This window comes from Neofelis nebulosa, chromosome 9 (genome assembly GCF_028018385.1).
Source record: "Neofelis nebulosa isolate mNeoNeb1 chromosome 9, mNeoNeb1.pri, whole genome shotgun sequence".
NCBI classification, from domain to species: Eukaryota; Metazoa; Chordata; class Mammalia; order Carnivora; family Felidae; genus Neofelis; species Neofelis nebulosa.
In genome coordinates, this window is record NC_080790.1 from 73,202,986 (window position 1) to 73,226,586 (window position 23,601).

The following is a 23,601-nucleotide window of genomic DNA, read 5'->3' on the forward strand; positions in this document are numbered from 1 at the left end:
CCGTCTGGGGCCGGACCAGGACTCCACGCCCGGCACGTCTCGTTCCACTTCGAGGCGGGGGAGGGGGCGCCGCACACACTCCCGAGGGGCTTGGGGCACTTCCTCTAACAGCAGATGCGCCCTGAGTTGAGCCCTAAGCGTGCCCGGGGCCACCGCCGAACCTTCCCGGAGAGCCGGCACCCCTCGCAGCGGTTTCCGCCAGACGACACCCGTTCCCAGGCGGTCATTACCGCTCACGAAAAACTCCTAACTCGACCCTCCTAACACGACCCTCATGGAGCCGCGCTCCCCTCGGTTCGACACCCCCCGGGAACCCACACAGGACTCAAGCCGCGCGCAGGGGAGAACCCCGTGCCGGCGCCAATTCCTCACAGGACAAAAATGTCCAGGCGCGTCACGGGACAGCCGCCTCCGCGCCCCACGCCGGGAGCCGGCCGCACGCGCTGCCTCCGCGCCCGGGAGCTGTGCCGCGGGCCGGGGCGGGGAGCGCGGACGCCCGGCAGCGCCCGCCCAGGAGGGCGCTACTCCGCGGGAACTCACCGTCTGCTCTGCAGCCGCAGCGGGGAGGCAAGGAACGGGCAGGGGAAGACACAATATGGCAGAGCACCACAGCTGCTCCCGGCGGCTTCCAGCAGCCGCCTCCGGGAAGACGCGGCAAAGAGCAGGCAGCGGCAGCTGCGGTGGCGGCCGCGGCAGCACCACATCCCCCTCCCGTTCGCTTCCTCCCCCTCCCTGCACCCTCCCCCGCTGCCATGGCAACGCGGCGCCAAGGAGATTAGCCCCGCCCTTCCCTCCGGTCCCCGCCTCTCGCGACCCCCTCCGGAGGGGGCTCGGCCCGCCTCCCGGTATCTCCTCCCACCTCCTACCTAAGGGCGGGCCCCGGACCTCGCAGGCCGTGCTGAACTGCGGGTGGGAAGGAAGGGAGATGCAGTGTCCGGAAGGGCGGGGTTCGCACGGAAGGCAGGGCGGAGACGTGGTGGGCCAGTGCCGGTTTCGGGCTGAGGAGGGGCTGGGAAGGCGGGAAAAATGGAAAGGCCTCGCCTGTCCCGGCAGGACCTATAGGAGTGTGGCGGAGCGCGGCGCGGCCGCTGAGTGGCCAAGAAGGCGCGGGGGCGGGGCTAGGGTGGCCTTCCCGGCCGGTCGGCTGGAGAAGCCTGTGCTGGGACTGCAGCGACGACCCCCAACAGCCCGAGCTTCTGTGGGTTTCCCCAAGAGCTTTCCGCCATGGGTCGGGCTTTGAAAGCGCTGTAGGAAGCGGTAAAGCATTAATATGAACTTAAAGTGATATCACACTCGCTTCACTGAAATTTTAAGTGGAAACTGAGCTCAGCGTGTTTGTGGTGAAAAAAAGGACTTTGGAATCAGATCCAAAATTTAATAAGCATCGCATTTCCTGAGCCCTCATTAAGTGCTAGGGACTGAGGTAAGTTCTTTACATGCATTGTCATAACCATAATGCTAAGATAATGTTGCCAAGTAAAATATACAGGAGTGCCCAAAGTCAGAATTTCAGGTAAATGTAGAATAATTTTTTAATAAAAGAATGTTCCATTTGGGAACTTCCTGATTTTTGTTTTGTTTTTTGCTAAATTTACAAACCCTGCCCTAACTCTTAGAAATTCCCACTTTACAGAGAAGGAAGCCAAGGCTTAGAAAAATAATCTGACAGAAATAAGAGGCAGAACTAAGGCTCCATTTTACTAAAATTATGATCCTGATCACTAAATTTCTAAATATCTTTATCCACATCTTTAAAAAGTAGAGTAGTGATACCTATATCACAAATGTGCTGAACGGATTAAAAGTAAACGTGTGTGAAAGAGACCTGCACAGGGACTGATGCATACAAGGTTGATTTTTTTTTTTCCTGAACAATGAATGTTAACTGGGTATTCACTGTGTGCGGGCTGTGAGTCAAGTGAGCTGAGCATAAAACAAGCTGCCTACTGACAATAAAGCAAGTCAAGCTCGGGGGATGACAGAGACACAGAATTAATTATAGGCATCATTCCGCAGATGAAAATACTGTGTCTATATGATTTGTCCAAAATCCTCTGCTAGTTCCATTTGTTTCTCATTACACTGTCTGAAAGGCCTCATAACTGCACTTAGATTAAGCGGCCACAAGCCAAATGTACTATATGCTTTATAGAAGCAAGAGTTGCTTCATTTTCTCCCTTCAGAGCGATCACTGTTGCCCCCTCATGTGGACAAATTGAAGGAAGTTCCTGGAGGAAGAATGCAGTAGAACGGGAACAAAGAAGGAAGGGAAGATTAAGAGGAGGTGGCTTCTGGAAAGCCATAGTCTCCTCATACCTTTGTCTTGTTTTATATCTGCTGACCATGGTGATCACTAATATAATATGGGTCTTCATCTCCCTACAGATTATTGTAATAGTATCTTATTTGATATATTGAACTTTAGTTTCTAGTTTTCCTTCTCATCTATTTTAAACTCAGGTGACCAAACAGTCCTCCTCAACTCTAGAAGAATCACAGAATTTGAGAGTTGGCATTAATACATACTTTCAAGACATGTCATCTAGGAGCGCAGTTTATCATAGATACAATAACAAATCCAGAACAGCTATGTAACTTGTACAAGGTCAAATAATGAAAATACTGCATTGGCATCCACTAACATCTCTCTGCTGGTCCTGTCTATGACTGATTCAGTAGACAGGCTGGGCACATTTAAGTAATCTCTGCAGGTAAGGCTCAGGTCTCTTAGGAAGTCTATCACACTTAGTTTAGAGTCCAGGGATACTTGTATACTTAAAGGCTATTTTAGAGGACTTTGAACACCTCTCAAGAAAAAGCTGTGATTAAAACTAATGATGATTCAGGGTGAGTAGCTTTACCCAGGAGTTTACAAGAGTAAAACGGCTGTGAAACCAGAGCTTAACTCTTTAGGAAAAAGAGGATCCTGGCATTTAAGATCTCCTGTGAAGTTTGTATTGTTCATTCTCCAAAATACTTAAAAAAAAATTTTTTTTTTTTAGTTTATTTTGAGAGAGAGAAAGACAGAACCAGTGGGGGAGGGGCAAAGAGAGAAGGGGACAGAAGATCAGAAGAGAGCTTTTTGCAGACAGCAGAGAGCCCAATGCAGGGCTCAAACTCACAGACCATGAGATCATGACCTAAGCCGAAGTCAGACAGTCAACCAACTGGGCCACCCAGGCACCCCTCTCTAAAATACTTTTGTACTTTAAACTTTACTGGAAGACAAATACATTAGAGAACATATTGTTTGAAATGCCCTCATATTTAGACAGAAAAGTGATAGGAACTCAAATATACACATTTACATTTTAAATGCATTTATTATTGTATTACATATATTTAACAAAGACACTTTGATCATGACTTGATGATTCTAAAAATAAACAGTTTACCAATAAAGAATGTAGACTTCAAGACCCTTGAAGTCAATGCCCATATCTTTTTAATTCTTATAGTCTAATTGCTTAGAACAGTTTTGGGACCGAGGTGATGGTCAATAATATTTGTTAACGGGGCACCCAGGTGGCTCAGTCAGTTGAGTGCCTGACTCTTGATCTTGCCTCAGGTCATGTGAGATCAAGTTTGTGAGATCAAGCCCCACATCGGGCTTTGTGCTGACAGCGTGGAACCTGCTTGGGATTCTGTCTCTCCCTCTCTCTCTGCCCCTCCCCTGCTTGCTTACTCTCATTCTCTTGCTCTCAAAGTAAATAAATATTTAAAAAATAATAATAATGTAGGGGTGCCTGGGTGGCTCAGTTCGGTGTCCAACTTCAGCTCAGGTCATGATCTCATAGCCCATGAGTTGGAGCCCCACATTGGCCTTTGTCTGACAGCTCAGAGCCTGGAGCCTGCTTTGGATTCTTGTGTCTCCTTCTCTCTCTGCCCCTCCCTGACTCATGCTCTGTCTCTCTCTCTCTCTCTCTCTCTCTCCCCCCTTCAAAAATAAATAAATATTTAAAAAGTTAAAAAAAATAATAATGTTTGTTGATACAAAAGTAACTTTTCTCAAATCACACGATACCGGGACTAAGATACAACAGCCCTATAAGTACTGGTCTGTTACTTGGGGCTAAAAAGATGGAATTGCAGATGACAGTCTAGTTTTGTTTTGTTTTTTCCTTTGAGGATCTTTTTCAATGTACCTCTAAGAACAACTAGATATATTTAACAGTACCTACATTTCTGTAAGTCCTGGTATTGGCAATAATTTGGACCAATCCTTCTACTAACGACACTGGAAGAACTTAACAAAATATTAAAATTATCAGCTCAGGGGCGCCTGGGTGGCTCAGTCGGTTAAGCGTCCGACTTCAGCTCAGGTCACGATCTCGTGGTCTGTGGGTTCGAGACCCGCGTCGGGCTCTGTGCTGACTGACGGCTCAGAGCCTGGAGCCTGCTTCCGATTCTGTGTCTCCCTCTCTCTCTGCCCCTCCCCGTTCATGCTCTGTCTCTCTCTGTCTCAAAAATAAATAAAAACGTTAAAAAAATTAAAAATAAATAAAATTATCAGCTCAAAGGTATTAGAGAGCTAACAAGATAGAAATTACTAACCCAAGATCTGAGGGTTGCTGAGAGTATGAATAGGAATGGGGGATAGTGATTAGAGATCAGAATGTTCAAAGGGGGAAGGAGGATGACTTGGTGGAACTTGCTTTAGACAGGGAATCCAGACGACTACATCCTAGATGTAAAGGGTCAACATCTCCATTTCAAATCATCTCAACCCTAAGATTGGATTAGGGTAGTTCCTTTAAGTCAATGCCCCCAAAACCCTTGGCAGAAGCAAACTGAAATTTTCTTTGGAGTAAAGTAATGTTATTCTACGCCTCAAATCATTTGTATAATTTTCCAAAAACTATGTCTAGTACACAATCAAAAATAATCAGTCACACAAAGAAATAAGAAAAACAACAGAAACAACAAATAACAAAAAATGGAACTAAAGGGGTTCAGAGAGTGAAATTATCAGACTTAGATTTAAAAATAACAATGCTTTCAGGGAACCTAGGTGGCTCAGTCAGTTAAGCATCCGACTTCGGCTCAGGTCATGATCTCGCTGTGGGTTCGAGCCCCACATCCTGCTCTGTGCTGACAGCTGACAGCCTGGAGCCTGCTTTAGATTCTGTGTCTCCCTCTCTGCCCCTCCTCTGCTTGAGCTCTGTCTCTCTGTCTCTCTGTCTCTCAAAAATAAAATAAAAATAAAATAAAATAAAATAAATAAAAATTTCTATGTATAAGTAAATAGAACAAGATTAAAATTTAGACAGATAACTAGAAACTTGAAAATAAGAATCAGATGAAAATTTTAGAACCAAAAAATTCACTAACTGAAAATAAGGACTATTGGCTATAACAGCCATAACTGAAAATAAGGACTGATGGCTATAACAGCATATTAGACACAGATAAAGATAGAATTTGTGAACTAGATGATAAGTGAGAAGAAATTATGCAAAATGAGTCAGAAGAAAAAGGGTGGAAAATATAGAACACAGGGAAGGCACATAGAAGATACAATGATAAAGTTTAATATGCACATAGATGGAATTCCAGAATGAAACGAAAGACAGTATTGGGCAGAAATAATATGTGAATTAATGAACCCCTGGAGGATTCATGCATATATATATATATATATATATATATATATATATATATTTCTAATCCATACAGTTGACACATCAATACGTCATGAAAAAATTGCTAAAACCCAAGACAAAGAGAAAAATATTAAGAATAACTAGAGAAAACAAGAGTTGATCTTTAAAGAAACAATAATCAGACTTACAACTGACTTTATAACAGAATAGTTTGAAGCCAAAAAATGATGGCTCAATAACTTAAAAAATTTTTTTTGTTAACATTTATTTATATTGAAAAACAGAGAGAGACGGAGCATGAGCATGGGAGGGGCAGAGAGGAGGGGAGGCATAGAATCCCAAGCAGGCTCCACGCTCTGAGCTGTTAGCACAGAGCCCAATGCCAGACTTGAACTCAGAAACCACGAGATCAATACCTGAGCCGAAGTCAGATGCTTAACCGACTGAGCCACACAGGCGCCCCATGGCTCAATAACTTTAAAAGATTAAAAGCAAATATTTTAAGAATGAAGATGAAATTAATACATTTTTAGTCGCTGGGGCACCTGGGTGGCTCAGTTAGTTAAGTGTCTGACTTTGGCTCAGGTCATGATCTAGTGGTTTGTGAGTTTGAGCCCCGCATTGGGCTCTGTGCTGACAGCTCAGAGCCTGGAGCCTGCTTAGGATTCTGTATCACTCCATCTCTCGGCCCCTCCCCTGCTCACGCTCTGTGTCTCTCAATAATAAATAAACGTTAAAAAAAAATTTTTTTTTAAAAGAAATTTTCAAACAAACAAAATAGAGTATTTGTCACCAGCAGATTCCCACTGGCATTCTTTGAGCAGAAGGAAAATGATCCCAGTTGTAATAAGGTTAGAGATACATGAGGAAATTAAGATCAATTAAAATGACAAATTTGTGGGGCACCTGGGTGGCTCAGTCGGTTAAGCGTCCGACTTCGGCTCAGGTCACGATCTCGCGGTCCGCGGGTTCGAGCCCCACGTCGGACTCTGGGCTGATGGCTCAGAGCCTGGAGCCTGCTTCCGATTCTGTGTTTCCCTCTCTCTCTGCCCCTCCCCTGTTCATGCTGTGTCTCTCTCTGTCTGAAAAATAAATAAACGTTAAAAAAAAAATTAAAAAAAAAAAAATGACAAATTTGTGGGTAATGAGGTGCCTGGGTGGCTCAGTTGGTTAGGTGTCTCAGTTGGTTAGGTGGTTAGGTGTCTTAATCTCAGCTGAGGTCTTGAACTCAGGGTCATGAGTTCAAGCCCCGTGTTGGGCTGCGCTGAGTGTGAAGCATACTTAAGAAAAAAAGATAAATAATGTGGGTAAATCTAAATGAATATTGACATTGATTATGTAGTCCAATAATAGTAATGTCTTTTGTATTTAAAAATGTATGATAATGGTATATATGTTAGGAGAAGGTAAATGGAATCACGTATTCTAAAATCTGTTCATCATCTACGAGGATGGAAAAAAGTTACAATTAATAGTAGACTCTGATAAGTCAAGAATGTATCTTGTGATCTCCAGAATAATCACTAAGAGAATAGTATGACTATGGTTATTGGTCAAGGTTCTCCAGAGGAACAGCACCAACAGGATGTATACACACACACACACACACACACACACACACACACACACACAAAGAGAGACACTTTTTTAAGAAATTAGCTCAAGTGATTTTGGAGGCTTGATAAATCCAAAATCTGCAGGATAGACTTGCAGGTTGACCTAAGGGAGAGTTTCAGTTCAAGATCAAAGGCAGTCTGCTGGTAGAATTCTTTCTTGCTCAGGGAAGGTCAATCTTTGTTCTCCTAAGGCCTTCAACTGATTGAATGAGCCCACTCACATTATGGAGTGGCTTACACAAACTGCTTTACACAGAGTTCACCAGTTAAATTGTAGATTTCATCCAAAAGCACCTTCACAGAAACATCTAGAATAATGTTTGAACAAATATCTGGACACTGTGGTTTAGCCAAATTGACACATAAAATTAACCATCACACTATGCAGTTTCCAATCTAAAAGGGGGAAGACGCCTGGGTGGCTCAGTCGGTTAAGCGTCCGACTTCGGCTCAGGTCACGATCTCGCGGTCCGTGAGTTCGAGCCCCGCGTCGGGCTCTGGGCTGATGGCTCAGAGCCTGGAGCCTGCTTCCGATTCTGTGTCTCCCTCTCTCTCTGCCCCTCCCCGTTCATGCTCTGTGTCTCTCTGTCTCAAAAATAAATAAAACGTTAAAAAAAATTTTTTTAAAAGGGGGAAGAAGGGAATGGAGAATCAAAAGTAATTATCCTAAATGCAAGATAGGAAAAATAAAAGGGCATACAATAGATAAGACAAAAATAGAAAGTACTGGGGCGCCTGGGTGGCTCAGTTGGTTGGGCGTCCAACTTCAGCTCAGGTCATGATCTCACAGTTCGTGAGTTCGAGCCCCGCGTCGGGCTCTGTGCTGACAGCTCAGAGCCCGGAGCCTGCTTCACATTCTGTGTCTCCCTCTCTCTCTGCCCTTTCCCTGCTCATGCTGTGTCTCTCTCTGTCTCAAAAATAAATAAACATTAAAAAAAAAAGTACTTAATAAGATGATAGACTTAAACCCAAATATATCACTGATTACATTAAGTAAAAAAAATCCTAATTTAATGAAAAAAATTGTTTTAGTTGCCTATTGCTATTTAACAATCTACCCCTAATTTAGTAACTTTAAACTATGACCGTTTTATTATATATCATGATTCCGTGGGTCAGGAATTTGGGTAGGATCCAAAGGGAATGGCTCATCTCATCTCTGGGTGATGTCTGCTGGGGCTGAAATATCCCAGATAGCTGCTTCACTCTCATGGCTGACACCTCAGCTAGGATGGCTCCAATAGCTGGAGATTAGCTGGACCAGCTTTACTGAGCTCATATGTATGGGGCCTTGGTTCTCAGTGTTAATTGAATTCTTTGGTTTTTGTGTAAGTAGTTCCATGACTTCTTCCTCTCCACATAGTCTCTCCAGGGGAATAGGCAAACTTCTTATGCACAAGCTTGAGTCTTCCAGAAGGATTAGACTTGGAACTAGCATATTGTCACTTCTGCCACATTCTTTTGAATAAAGCAAATTATAAGCCAATCCCGGAGTCAAGGGGAGGGAACTACAGAAGAATGTAAGTATTAGTAGCTGTTGATAAATCTGGGGCCACCAGTTGATGTAACGAGCTAGCATAGATTGTCATACTGGACAAAAAAATCAAAAACTACATGCTGTTTACAAAGGATATATCTAGAATATAAAAATGCAGAAAGGTTGAAAGAAAAGGGATAGAAACAAATTAAACCATACAATACTTGAAAGAAAACTTGAATAGCTATATTAACATCAGATTTAAGTAGACTATAACACAAAAAGCAATAATAGAGATAAAGGGAGACTTCATAATGATAATGATTTAATTTGCCAGGAAGATTTTTAAAAATCTAAGTTATATTCCCCTAATAACATAATGTCATAGCACATACAGCAATAATTACAGAACTATAAGGAAGAATAAAAAGGTCAACAGTTTTAGTGGGAGATGTTAACATATTCAGCTGCTGATAAAATAGACAAAAAATTCAGTGAGAACATATGTTTGAACAATACTATTAGCAAAGTTGAGTACAAAAGCATATTGAGTATATTTCTATAGTCTTTTACATCTTAATAAATTTATCAGTTTATATTATTTCTTTTTTGGCTCATGAAGCTGGAAGGGGTATCTGAGGATCCTGAGCCTTCAGGGTGTTTAGAACCTATCCCTGTGTTAGAGATATATTTACCATTGTGTACCTTTACGTCTGTATTAAGTTCTTGCTATGTACCAGGCCCTGTACCTAGCATAGAGATGAAAGCTATAGTTATAACTATAGACAAGCAAATCAGAAAATGTAATGTGGCATTAAAAGTGCAGTGATAGAGTTTTACATAAGGAGCAATGGGAACCAAGTCCTAATTCAGCCACAGGCGATAATGCCTAAGCAAAATGTGCAGAAAGAAAAATACATGGAGAAGTGGCAGTGTTGGGGTGGGGAATGGAACCACACCTCGCAAACCCTCAGTTGTGTGAGAGCATGACTGTTCATGTCAGAGAACTATCTGTCATTTGGAATGTCTGGAGTATAAAAGGTTGCTCGACTTAGGGGTTATCTGGTTGCAAGAAACAGAAACTCATACCAGCTGGCTAAAGTAAAGGAGGAACAAATATAAAAATAGGCAGGGATTATATGAGACAAAACTGTGGGAAGCACAGCCAACATTACAAAAACTTTCTTTCACCCTTTCTCATCTTCTGGTCTCTAGTCTGAGCTTTTCTTTGTATGTCTGCTTCATTTCCCCTGCAAACTGGCTTCTTTGCTTACTTGTCTTTCGGCATGTTATGATGGCTGCCCCAAATAGTGGCCCCAGCTCTTCATCTCTGGGCTCCACCCAGTTTGCCCAACTTTCCTGCTTAGCAACTCTTAGTTATTACTTAACTCAGTTTCCCAGTCCCAATTCCAAATTCCCAGGAGCTGTAATCTGACTGGCTCAATTTCAACTTGCATGTAGATCAAGGGTCAGCAAACTTGTGGCCTTGGAGGTGGGGGAGGGGGCGGGTGGCAAATCTGGCCTGCCTTCCACTTTTGTAAATAAAGTTTTAACAGAACACAGCCACACACATTCATTTACATATTGTCTTTGGCTGCTTTGACATTACAGGGAAGAGTTGAGTAGTTGCAGCAGAGAACCTATGGACCACAGAGCTGAAAATATTTACTATCTAGACCTTTAAGAGAAAGATTGCTGACCCCTGCATTTGATAGTTGGATGTGGAGACATAGGGCTATGTAGAGGCTTAGGGAAAGACAGCTCTGGTCATCGAAGCTCTTCCCCCTCTGCAGAAAAAGGATAATGTGGGGAAAAGCCAGCTGAGGAAGTATTTTGAGAAAGGAAATGTTTGAAGTCTCTAGCACAGGAAAGAAAATAATCAGTCTCAAGTATGTACTAAATTTTTCACACAAAGGGTGGAAGAGTGCAAGACAGTTACTCCTTAATCTGGAGAAGTTCATTAAGATGCTAAATTTAGAAGAGAATGTCACCATAACTACCTTTAAATAACTCACTTGTGGCAAATTTCCCAGACCATCCATAGTTAGCTCTTGCTGAGATGAACTGGCTGAGGCACAATGTTCACTGTATGTAGAAAGATATTTAAATGTGTGTCCAAAAAGTTAAATATTTACCTTTCAAAAGAGAGAGAAGAGAAGCACTGAGAGAATGAGACAGATATTTAGAAAGACAAAGTCAGGCAGACTAAAACTTGGGGAGTAGGAGAAGATGAAATCTAGAATTTACCATTTTGGTAAACTTAAGATCATACTGAGGAAAATAAGCAAGGAGTCTTTTTGGTTGAGTAGAGTTTTTAAAGCTCTAGAGATCATTTTGGTCCTTGCTATATTCAGGCCCAGCATACTGGCAGCATTGGCATCACCAGGAGTTAGAAATGCAGAATCCCTGGCCCTACCCCAGACTCACTGAATAAGAATCTGCATTTTTTGTATGTTTATTTTTATTTTTTAGAGAGAGAGAGAGTGGGTGTGTGTATGTGAGAGAGAGAGAGAGAGCAGGGGAGGGACAGAGAGAGGGGGAGACAGAATCTGAAGCAGGCTTCAGGCTCTGAGCTGTCAGCCCAGAGCTCACCGCGGGGCTGGAACTTACAAACCACGAGATCATGACCTGAGCCGAAGTTAGAGGCTTGACTGACTGAACCACCCAGGCACCCCAGACTCTGCATTTTTAAAGATCCCAAAGTGGTTCATATACACATTAAAGTATAAGAAACAATTAGAATGGCAGTTTCAGACAGCTCAAAGTAGAACCGTGGGGTTTTGTTTTATTTGAATGAAATCTTAACATGAAACCCAACTCTATAAAATAGATCAGAGTGAACCTATTCTGGTTGAAAATGGGCTGATGGGGACTCAGTGAGTCTCAGTGAGTGAGTGAGTGACTCACTGAGTGAGTCTCAGTGGCTCAGTTGGTTAAGCATCTGCCTCTTGATATTGACTCACGATCTCGTCGTGAGTTCAAGCCCTGCATCAGGCTCTGTGCTGACAGCTTAGAGCTGGAGCCTGCTTGGGATTCTCTCTCCCTCTCTCTCTGCCCTTCCCCCACTCGCACTCTCTCTCAAAATAAATAAACTTAAAAAAGAAAAAAGAAAAGAAAATGGGCTGATGCTGATAAACAGAGAAGTACTGGAAAAGCCCAGGCATTTTCATCCAGCGTTCCTCTGGGAACACAGTTTGAAAACCACTGATCTAGTGGAAGGAGCAGAAGTACTATCAGAACCTTTAGGGCCAGGCTCTGCCAAACTTCCAGGCTCTCTTTAACTTCTACCTCATTGAGAACTTCTACAATGAATCCCTGATAGTGATAGGATATGTCTTGCCTTGAGAGAGTTGAAATTTTTAAAGACCTGGAAATCCTCAGTCTAGATCCCTTACCTCAAAGATGGGGAAACTAAGGCTTAGAATGTGACCAATGAAACTCAGTTAAAACATAGGCATATTAAAAACTATACTGATCACTAACAAAAGAGGCTGCTATAGATTGTTATATCCCCCTTAATGCCCAGTATGGTGGTATTAGGATGTGGGACTTTGGGATATGATTAGGTTGTGATAGTGAAGCCCAATGGAATAGGATTAGTGCCTTTACAAAAGAGAGGTCACCAGACTTCCTTACCCCTTCCATCATGGGAAGTTACAGTGAGAAGATGGGTGACTACGAACCAGGAATTGGGTTCTCACAAGACACCAAAGGGTGGAACTTCCCAGCCTCTACAATCGTGAGAAATAGGTATTTGTTATTTACAAGCCACGTAGCCTTTGGTATTTTGTTACAACAGCCCGAATAGACTAAGATAGAGGAAACCCTAAAGCTTTAATAATTCTTAGGGACAAAATAGTGCTACAATTCCATACCCCTTCTCTGGTCCCTCCCTACATAACAGTCAAGTAGACAGTTTGTACAGTTTTTAAAAGCTCTAGTCTAGACTTGGGTTAGAATCCTGGCTCTGCTACTAACTAGCCCAGGCAAAATATTTCAACATTTTCTTAACCTCTCCATGTCTAAAATGAAAAAAGTAATTCCAGCCTCAGAGGGGTGCTGTGAGGCCAATGTATGTGAAACAATTTAGTGCATGGCCTGGTGAATAAGTGCTCAGTAAATGCTAGCTGCTGTTAATGTTATTTTTTAAATGAACAGCATCTAAAAAGTCAACCTACTTCAATTTTTGAAATTGCCCAAAAGGATTGCACAAGAGAAGCTAGAGAAGCCTGTTTCCTTCTCCACTGCTAAAAGAATAAAACAAATGATATCCGTAGCAATAGGCCATTTAGCAAATAGAGTTTATTCAAAATTAAACACTACAGTTGTGAAACTGACTTCTGATAAATAAGGTAAATGTTTAGGGAAGGCAGTATTAAGGAGATTCCAAATTATTTTATAGCAAATACAAATTTTTGTTCTACAGTAGTATTGCATTTAGAGTCAGGCATTTTTAGTAACTATGGTCAATTGCTTCACTCTGTCTTTTTGATTGTGCAAGCCCAAAACCTTGGAGTCACCTTTGGCTCCCTTTGTTCCTACCTTTAAAATATGGCTGGGGGCGCCTGGGTGGCGCAGTCGGTTAAGCGTCCGACTTCAGCCAGGTCACGATCTCGCGGTCCGTGAGTTCGAGCCCCGCGTCAGGCTCTGGGCTGATGGCTCAGAGCCTGGAGCCTGTTTCCGATTCTGTGTCTCCCTCTCTCTCTGCCCCTCCCCCGTTCATGCTCTGTCTCTGTCTGTCCCAAAAATAAATAAAAAACATTAAAAAAAATAATAAAATAAAATAAAATATGGCTAGGAGCACCTGGGTGGCTCAGTCGATTAAGTGTGTGACTCTTGATCTCGGCTTAGGTTATGATCTCATGGGTTCGTGAGTTTGAGCCCCACAGTGGATTCTGAGCTGACAGCATGGAGCCTGCTTGGAATTCTCTGTCTCCTTCTCTCTCTGCCCCTCCCCTGCTCATGCTTGGTCTGTCTCTCTCTCTTTCAAAAATAAATAAACATTAAAAAAATAAAATATGGGGGCACCTGGGTGGCTCAGTTGAATGTCCAACTTTGGCTGAGGTTATGATCTCACAGTTGTGATTTTGAGCCCCGCGTTGGGCCCTTTGCTGACAGCTCGGAGCCTGGAGCCTGCTTCGGATTCTGTGTCTCCTTCTCTCTCTGCCCCTCCCCAGCTGGCATTCTCTCTTTCTCTCTGTCTCAAAAAGAAATAAACTTTAAAAAATACAAATTAGGGGCGCCTGGGTGGCGCAGTCGGTTGGGCGTCCGACTTCAGCCAGGTCACGATCTCGCGGTCCGTGAGTTCGAGCCCCGCGTCAGGCTCTGGGCCGATGGCTCGGAGCCTGGAGCCTGTTTCCGATTCTGTGTCTCCCTCTCTCTCTGCCCCTCCCCCGTTCATGCTCTGTCTCTCTCTGTCCCAAAAATAAATAAAAAATGTTGAAAAAAAAAAATTTAAAAAAAAAAAAAAATAAAAAAAAAAAAAAAAAAAAAAAAATACAAATTAAAAAAAATTAAAAAATAAAAAATATGTCTAGAATCTGACTCCTTCTCCCCACATCTACTGCCACCACCCTGCTCAAAGCCAGGGTCCTGTCTCTCACCTAAATGACTTTAATATTTCCTAATTCCCTGCTTCTCCTCCTTCCCCCAGGCAGTATTTCCTTACCACAGCAGCCGGGATTGATCTTAAAATCTGTCGGTTCATCTTACTCCTCATCTCAAAACTCTTGAATGGCTTCCTCATTTCACTCAAAGCAACACCAAAGTCCTTATAATAACCCACAGCATTTTATAAGATCTAACCCCACCACCACCATCACTGGCCTCCCTGCTCTTTCTTAACAGTGCCAGGCACACCCAGCCCTGTGACCTTTGCTTTCTGCCTGGAATGTTCGTCCAGATATCTGCTTAGCTAACTCTTTCACTTCCTTTAAGTCTATGCTTAAATTTTACTTTCACAATGAGGCTTGCTTTGACCTCCTTATTTAATACTGCAAATTATCCCCAATCATGTCCCAAGAATCCTAATCCCCTTTCCCTATTGTATTTTATCTTTCCCATAGCAATCATTGCCTTTTAACACACTAGGTAGCTTATTTATTATGTTTTAGTTAAATCTGTCCCCCTGACCAGAATGTAAACTTCACAGGAATAGCAGTCTTTCTTTTGTTCTCTGCTGTATGCTAAGCATCTAGAACACTGCCTGGCATATATCTCAAAAGATATTTGTCAATTGATTAGTTTTGTGGTTGCTAGTTGTATGTGTGTTTGTTACACACTCTTATTTGGACAAAGATTAAACAAATTCACAGTAATTTAACAAAGCCAATGATTACATGAGTTCGGGGTTTTCCATTTTCTTTGTACTTCTCTTTGCTTCAATTTCTTCTTCGTGCTATGCTAAAACCCCCAAATGTCCTAAATACAACTCTACTTTAAGCTGATGTGTACATTTCCTCAGCTAAGAGTCAATGCTGCCCATGTTGCCATTCCCCATCCCCTGCTAGTCCTCAGCCATACCCAATCTGTTCACAGAGCACAACTTTTATGTCTAACTAGCCATTATTTTTAGGACTGCCTGGTCTTACAAACTGGCTAAGAGACACTCCTCAGGTTGTAGTTCAAGTTGGGACTAATGGAGTAAAGGGAAGAATAGTACTGATGCACAGAAGATTTGGGAGTTGGCTTCTCTATGGAAAATGATGAATCTTTGTTACTCTTCCCACCATGGAACAAGAAAAAGAAGACAAATTAGAGGAGGGCATTAATAAAGTTGTGTGCTATTCACTGTGGTTTATAAAATATTCCCTTGGCTCCTTTACAAAATCTTCTGTAGAATCTACATTGCCTATAAATATTTGATGGGTAGATTTTCTTTTGAAGGGATTGGAATATGTTCAGATTTTTTCTTCAAGGTTGACATGGGGCAACATTTTCGGTGTGGAGATGACAGTCTTCAGGGGTTTCCTATCTGCCATGGGTTAGGGTGATGAGCCATGCAAAGGGAGGTTGACTTCCTGCCCCTGACCAGGGCATAGCACATAGGTCCTGCCGCTAGCGAGAGGTGACCCTGGAAGCTGGTGGATGGTGAGTGCACACAGTCATGGAATGGGGCCCTGAGGTGCCTGTGAGCAGCTGCCCTCACCCTGAAAATATCCCTGTGCAAGGGATTTAAGTAGCAAATTAAACACACCAAGAAGAGTTGAGAGAAGAAAGACAACGGTTTTATATTTTAGTATCTTTTTAGCATTGCCCTGCATTGGCACTTTTTCTGCTTTTTGAACAAGGCACCATATTTTCATTTTTCACTGGACCCTGCAAATAATGTGGTCGGCCCTGTCTGTAGGCATTCTACTTCTTTTTTCCAAGTAACAGACTATAACATCTGAGTGGTGATGTGTCTTACATTAGTGAAAATAAGCCAATTTTTACAACACATAGTATTATTAATCTTCAGTTACCTTTGATGGGTTTAGCAAAGGGGAAGCAATTTTTTCCTATGCCCATAAGAATCTCTCTATCATTAAATTCACTTTATAATATGATTTAAAATGAATAAGCAGGGAAGAAAATTTAGTACTTGTCAGTAAAATTCCATTTTAAATTGCAGTAATTTATTTTCTGGATGTTCTTGATATCCAGCAATCATGATATAAAATGTTGCTTATGTATAGATATTATATTACATAGGATAATTTATTTTCAGTTAAGAGCCAGTCAAGTCGACTAAGAATAAAATAAGCATTAAAAATAATTGAAACTTTGAAATATGCATTTCTTACTCATATGATTGCTATCTCTTCTCATGTTAGGGAAGTGGTATTGCTTGGTAGAAAGAACTCAGAATTCTGAATTAGAAGAAGAAAATGGGCAAGTTATTTAATTTTTCTAGCTCCCAATTTTATCTTTATTAAAGAAAGACCTTCAACTAACTAGAAAATTCCCCAGTTTTCTTCCAAGCCTGGAGTTTAATGGTATTTGAATCATGCTTTAAGCACATACACACATATTCTCTGTATTTTTCCTAATGAATACTACTACTATTAAAGCATCTTTAATAACTATGAGTCTTGGAACATGTTTGCATGAAAGGAATAGAAACCTACTGAATTACTTAAGTAAAAATTATTTTTCCCTTTTGAGAAATTGTGTCTTATAGAACAAGAATGTATAAAATACACATATATCAATATGAAAAAATAACTATAAAGTAACCATCAGCCAGTCTAAGAAATAGAATATTTCCATACCTTAGAAGATCTTTGTTTTCCCCTCTCTGCAAACATCTCCCTCACTCCACTTTAGAGGTAACTGTCATACCGCTTTTTTGGAAATAATCATTTTTTTGTTATTCTTTATAGATTTTTCCATCTATATGGTTATCATTAAGAGTGTTATTTTTAAGGAGTTGCATTATAGGAGCACATGGGTGGCTCATTGGATTAAGCTTCTGACTCTAGGTTTTGGCTCAGGTCAACAAGATCTCACTGGTTTGTGGGATCAAGCACTGCCTCAGGCTCTGTGCTGAAAGCACAGAGCCTGCTTGGAATTCGCTCTCTTCCTCTCTGCCTCTCCCCAACTTGTGCTGTCTCTCTCCCTCTCTCTTTCAAGATAAATAAATAAACATTAAAAAAAATCATTTAGGGGTGCCTGGGTGGCTCAGTCGGCTAAGCATCAGACTTCTGCTCAGGTCATGATTTCACAGCTGGTGCTTTCAAGCCCTGCATCAGGCTCTCTGCTGTCAGCACTAAGCCCACTTCAGTTCCTGTCTCCCTCTCTTTGTCTGCCCCTCCCCAGCTTGCTCTTTCTCTCTCTATCTCAAAAATAAGTAAAAATGAAAATTTTTAAAAATCATGTCAAAGGAGTTGCATTATAAAAATACTTTCGTAGTCCACAAAGGAACAGAGAACAACTAAGCCACAAGAAAGAGAGGAATCAATACATTTCAGGACTCTCAGTATCAAGATTTTAGAGATCTTCACTCTAGTGCTCTACCATTAATGTGCCTCAGCCATGAAAGTATTGAGATAGGAAACCTAACTGGTTGAAATGGCTTGTTTCTCCTTGGTCAGATGTCTACCTCTGATCCAATCACCTGTGGCTGGGAAGAATGCAAATGTGATAGAAATAGGACAGGCAGAAGTACCCAGGATTTGTTGAAAGGTTATGCATCGTTCAGGTAATAGCTAGATACAATGTATAATTCAGCTAGTGATGGTACCACTTTGAACAAGTCTGAACTACCATTGGATATATTTTCTCATAAGCAAATACTGCATTTCATATTTTTTTGAAAAATATCTTCAGATATTAAAGAGAAAAAAATGACAACTTTAATTCAGTTAATCTGACAAATGAATTTTTCCTGTTATTTACTTCAGCATCTGTGTCACCATTTGATGGAGAAGTGTATTGAACATCACTCATTGCTGCTCTGCATTGGGCTTCTGCTCCAGCCATGCCCATATCATACTTTCCCAAACCAATTAAGAAAATCAAGTGCCACATGTTCAATAACAAATGTGATAGAATGAATGCATTCTTTTTATATTTACCACATTATTTAAAACATAAATTGTGTGTCAGAGATGCAGATCGTTGATTCCATCCATCCTCCCCTCTAAAACATTCTGACTTGTCTCCATCATAACAGACAGAGCCTTTCTGGCCTATGTGTACTATGTGACTTCACCCCTGTCCCAGACTCAGGCAAGGAAGCTAGGGGTAGATACTTGGCTGGCCCAAAAGGATGTACCCCATTGCACAGCTAGATCAATAAAAATTTCCTTTTTGGGGGTGCCTGGGTGGCTCAATTGGTTGAGTCCGACTTCATTCAGCTCAGGTCATGATCTCAACGGTCTGTGGGTTTGAACCCTGTGTTGAGCTTTGTGCTGAGCCTGAAGTTGCTTTTATTCTGTGTGTGTGTGTGTGTGTGTGTGTGTGTGTGTGTGTGTGTGTGTGTCCTGCCCCTCCCCCACTCATGCTCTGTCTGTCTGTCTCTCTCTTTCTCTCAAAAATAAATGAACATTAAAATTTTTTTTTTTAATTTCCTTTTTGAACATTTGAAAGAGGAGATAGAAACCTAGGGAATGGGCAGCTACCTCACTTTCATAGGGGAACTGAAGAAAGTGACTGCCCTGTTCTCACCCTTGCCTCCTTCTTGAATTCTGTGAGGTTATTAATTTTTATAGCATAGATCAAGAGTATAATAAACATGTGAACTAATATGAGTAGGTTACTTGAAATAAAACTTGCTCTAAAGCAAATATAAAAAAATTTAAATACCATTAATTATTTTTTTTCCTTTTTTTTGTCCTTTCTTTAAAAAAACTAAGTTATTTCCTAAAACTTAGTGGTTCTCAAACTTGAGCACACATCAGAACCAGCGGGAGGCTTGTAAAGTGCACACTACCAGGTCCCACCCTAGGCTTTCTCATTCAATATGTCTGGGATGGGACTGGGACATTATATTTCACATTTCTAACAAACTCCCTGGTGATGTTGATCTTTCTGGTCCAAGGATCACTCCTTGTGAAACAATGCCCTAGAAATAATGATCTAAAATGACCCTATCTAACATGACTTTTTTTAAAACCTCAAATTAAGGTTCTTCAGAAGAGTACAGTGTTTAAGAGTTCATGCCCTGGTTGCAGCCAGATAACCTAGATGCAGATCCTAGCTCAGCCACTTACAAAGTGGGTGAGCTTGGGCAAGATACTTAACATTTCTGTGCCTTTTCATCTGTTGAGTAGAGAATGTAATAAATAATACCAACAAGCAGCCTAGTGCTATATAATTCCAGGCATTCATATAAACTACAACATGAATGGCATCTTCCACAATTGTGCAAAGGGACCACCCTGTTATGAGTACCTACCTTAGGGAGTTGTGACAGTTAAGATCATTGTAAAGATTAAATAAAGTGTAATGCATATGAAGGGTTTAGTATAGTGCCTGGCACATGGTAAGGGCTTATTAGATGCTATTAGAAATCGGTCCATATCTTGACTATGCAAAGAAAATCCTGAAAACATAGTCATGGTGACTATATTATTAGTTAAGAATTAAAGGAATACAGGTACCACTTTGCAGGTATAGCAGATTAAAAATGTTTTTTTTTCTAAGAGATATATGCTTTAGAGAATAGGGAAGTAGAAAAAGAGAATATGAGCTTAATTCTCCCAGGGCACAGAACTACCCTTTACCCCATACATGTATCTAGTACAAAATTAAGCAGATGATCACTGTTGTCTCCAAGTTGTTTTTTTATTTTTATTATTTTAATTTTTCTTAAATATTTATTTATTTATTTTGAGAGAGAGAGAGAGAGATTGAGTGTGAGCAGGAGAGGACCAGAGGGAGAGAGACAGAGAGAGAGAGAGACAGAGAGAGAGAGAGAGAGAGAGAGAGAGATTCCCAAGCAGGATCCATGCTGTCAGTGCAGAGCCCAAGGCATGGCTCAGTCCCATGAACTGTGAGATTGTGACCTGAGCTGAAATCAAGAGTTGAACACTTAACCAAATGAGTTGAACACTTAACCAACTGAGCCACTCAGGAGCTCCCCCCAACCCAAGTTATTTTTTAATATCCTGAAATATGAATACTCTGGCTATCAAGAAGTAGTTAGTGCTCTGTATAGTTTGAAACCTAATGATTTTTTAATGATTTTCTCCAACATACTGTGTCCTGATTTAAAATATTACTGCAGGGCATGGGTGGTAGATTGTACAATTCTATTTGACAAGGTAAGAAAGTGTTTTAAGTAGGGAAACTATAAGAATAGTACAAGCCAAGTGAAGTTGGTGCTGTAAGAAAAGTCTTTGAGACATGTATATGAATGTTCATTAGCAATATTATTCATATGAGCCCAAACCCAGAAACAATCCAAATGTCCATCAACTAGTAAATGAATAAACAAAATGTGCTATGTTATCTATTGCTATGTCCATATCACCCCAAAATGCAGTGGTTAAAAACAAAAAATATTTATTTTCTCACTGTTCCTGTGGGTCAGCAATCTGGACCTTTCTTAGTTGGGTAACTCTAGTTTAGTCCCTCCAAGATTACAGCCAAGGTCTGCTCAGGGCTGCAGTCTCATTTGAAGTCAGACTGCAAGGAGGAGGTATCTGCCTCCATGCTTCCCCATGTTTCTCAGGTTCTCATTAGTTTTGGCCAGAAACATCAGTTCTTTGCCGTATGGATCTTTCCGTAGGGCTGCTTACAACACTGCAGCTTAGAGCAAGGGATTCAAGAGAGAGAGAATAAGAGCCCCCAAGAGGGAAGCTATAGTCTTTTTATAACTTCATCTCAGGAATGACATCCCACCACATTCAGTTCATTAGTAGCAAGTCAGTAGGTCCAGCCTGCTGTCAATGGGAAGGAACCACACAAGGGCATGAATACCAGAAGGTAGGGATTGTTGAAGGCCATCTTAGAAGCTGCCCACTAATGTGGTATATCCATACAACAGTACTATTCAACAATAAAGTAGGAACAAACTACCAAGATATGCTATAAATGGATAAACCTGAAAATCATCAGACTCAGTCAAAGAAGTCAGACATAAAAGACCAGATACAGTACTGTATAATTCTATTACTTGACATTCTGAAAAGGCAAAACTATTGAGACAGAAAGCAAATAAGTTGTTACCCAGGGCTGGGGGTTTGAGTGGGGAAAGCAGAATTTTGCAGGGATGATGGGCATGTTCTAAAACTGGATTGTAGTGTTAGCTGCACAACTCTATATATTTACCAGAAATCATTAAATTGTATACTTACAAAAAAGATGGCATGGAATACGAAACAGCTGGCCTGTACTTTTCAAAAACTGTCAATATCAGGAATCATGAAAGGCAGAGGAATTATGTCAGATTAAAAGAAATGAAAAAGGCATGACACCAACTGCAGTGCATGATTCTGAATTGAATCCTGAAGGGTGGGAGGGGGGGGGTAGGGCATGGTAGGATGTCATAAGGATATTATTGAGAAATTGGAGAAATTACATAGGGATTGTGGATTAGATAATAGTATCAATGTTAAATTTTCCACATAATTGCCCTGTGGATATGTTGGAGATTGCCCTTGTTCTTTTTTTTTTTTTATTAAATTTTTTTTTTTTCAACGTTTTTTTTTTTTATTTATTTTTGGGACAGAGAGAGACAGAGCATGAACGGGGGAGGGGCAGAGAGAGAGGGAGACACAGAATTGGAAACAGGCTCCAGGCTCCGAGCCATCAGCCCAGAGCCTGACGCGGGGCTCGAACTCACGGACCGCGAGATCGTGACCTGGCTGAAGTCGGACGCTTAACCGACTGCGCCACCCAGGCGCCCCGAGATTGCCCTTGTTCTTAATAAATACATGCTCTTTAGTGGTAAAGTCACATGTTTTCTGCAGCTATCTCTGAGTTAAGGAAAAAAAAATTATATGTGTATAAAGAATGCAGAGGAGTGATAGAGTAAATGTAGTTAATTGTTAACAATTGGTGAATCAATCTTGGAGAATAGCAACTCAAGTTTAAAATTATTTCAAAATTTTAAAAGTTTAAAAAAAAATAAAAGAAATCTTTGAATTCTCTCTCTTAGCTTCCAGCTAAGATCAAACACGGCTATCATTCATCACATAGAAAAACCAACTACGGATAAAAGGAAACAAATAATTTTTGACCTACTACTTGTCAGGTACTGTTTTTGTTTTAACTAATTCTTATAACACCCTTAGAGTGCTGGCTGTTGACTTTATCTGCCCATTTCAATCACTTAGGGAGTTTTTAAAAAGTCCCTATCCCCTTGTAGCAACCACACAGATAAATTTAGAAGGTCTTGGGGCGCCTGGGTGGCTCAGTCCGTTAAGCAGCCGATTTCGGCTCAGGTCATGATCTCGCGGTCCGTGAGTTCGAGCCCCACGTCGGGCTCTGTGCTGACAGCTCAGAGCCTGGAGCCTCTTTCAGATTCTGTGTCTCCCTCTCTCTGATCCTCCCCTGTTCATGCTCTGTCTCTCTCTGTCTCAAAAATAAATAAACGTTAAAAAAAAAAATTTAGAAGGTCTGGGAGTGGGACTCAGTCATCAGCGTTACTAAAGTTTTCCAGGTAGTTCCACTGTGCAGCCAAGTTGGGATCACTGCCTTGGACCTAAAGCTTTATTATCTCCTTTTTCCATTGTCAAAGTTGAGGCCCAGGGAGATTTGGTAACTTACCCATGGCTACACAGCTTGTGGAAGTGTCAGAGGGTGGAGCTGGACATGAGCACACAGATGTGGGATGTGTCGGAGTATATGTGTGACCCCATTTTCAGTCTCTCTCCACCACACTTCCTGGCCTTTTGGGGTCTTCCCTTGGCTTTCTCCAGCCTGCCATGCAGGCAAGGAGATGATCTGGATGCTGGAAAATATAATCCAACTTGCTTTGGATTTTTAAGGAACTTATAAAATGAACATGAACATTTAAAAGATAATGAATATCTGTAGAAAAACTCTATAAAAGCACAAAGCTATTTTGTGACAAGGTGAAATCAGGCGATGGGTGTAGGTTCAATCCAGAAAGTCTTCTTTGATACGTGGTCAAGAAAGAGAACTGACCTCTCTAAACATTCTTTCTCATGAAAATGTTATCTCCTTTCAACTTTTTTTTTCTTGAAACCCCCAAACCCCATTATTTCCTTTCAACTTTTTTTCTTGACTATAAAAAAGGCTTCTCCTTAAATTTCCTTCAACTAGACAAAACAGACCTAATTTTTAAAAATTGTAAAATAAGGAATTTGCAAAGACTTCGTTCCAAATCTAGAATAATTAAATATGTTTCCTTGAAGCCATCATTCCCATTAACTTACAAATCATTAGGAAGAATTATGTCTCATTTTAGTTTAGTCCTCTCTATTAATTTTTCATACTGCTGAACAGATAACGT

At 41.2% G+C, this 23,601-nt stretch overlaps 2 protein-coding genes across 6 annotated transcripts in view; one reads left to right on the forward strand and one right to left on the reverse strand.

The window, feature by feature from the left end:
- The window catches only part of FOXN2 (forkhead box N2), a 74,693-nt gene extending 73,803 nt beyond the window's left edge, over positions 1–890 (reverse strand). For 2 of the 3 annotated variants that reach the window (XM_058684174.1, XM_058684171.1), the window contains exon 1: positions 541–679. The gene's annotated coding sequence lies outside the window, so the exon portion shown is untranslated. Of the gene's footprint in view, positions 1–540; positions 680–866 lie in introns of those variants that run through there. The other variant, XM_058684172.1, reaches the window with a different exon arrangement.
- Positions 596–23,601, forward strand: part of LOC131485122 (uncharacterized) — a 240,932-nt gene continuing 217,926 nt past the window's right edge. For 2 of the 3 annotated variants that reach the window (XM_058684175.1, XM_058684177.1), the window contains exons 1-2: positions 596–1,423; positions 22,282–22,377. In XM_058684175.1, coding sequence (XP_058540158.1) covers positions 596–1,240 — 645 coding nt within the window. In that variant the 3' untranslated portion in view covers positions 1,241–1,423; positions 22,282–22,377. The remainder of the gene's footprint in view (positions 1,424–22,281; positions 22,378–23,601) is intronic. The other variant, XM_058684176.1, reaches the window with a different exon arrangement.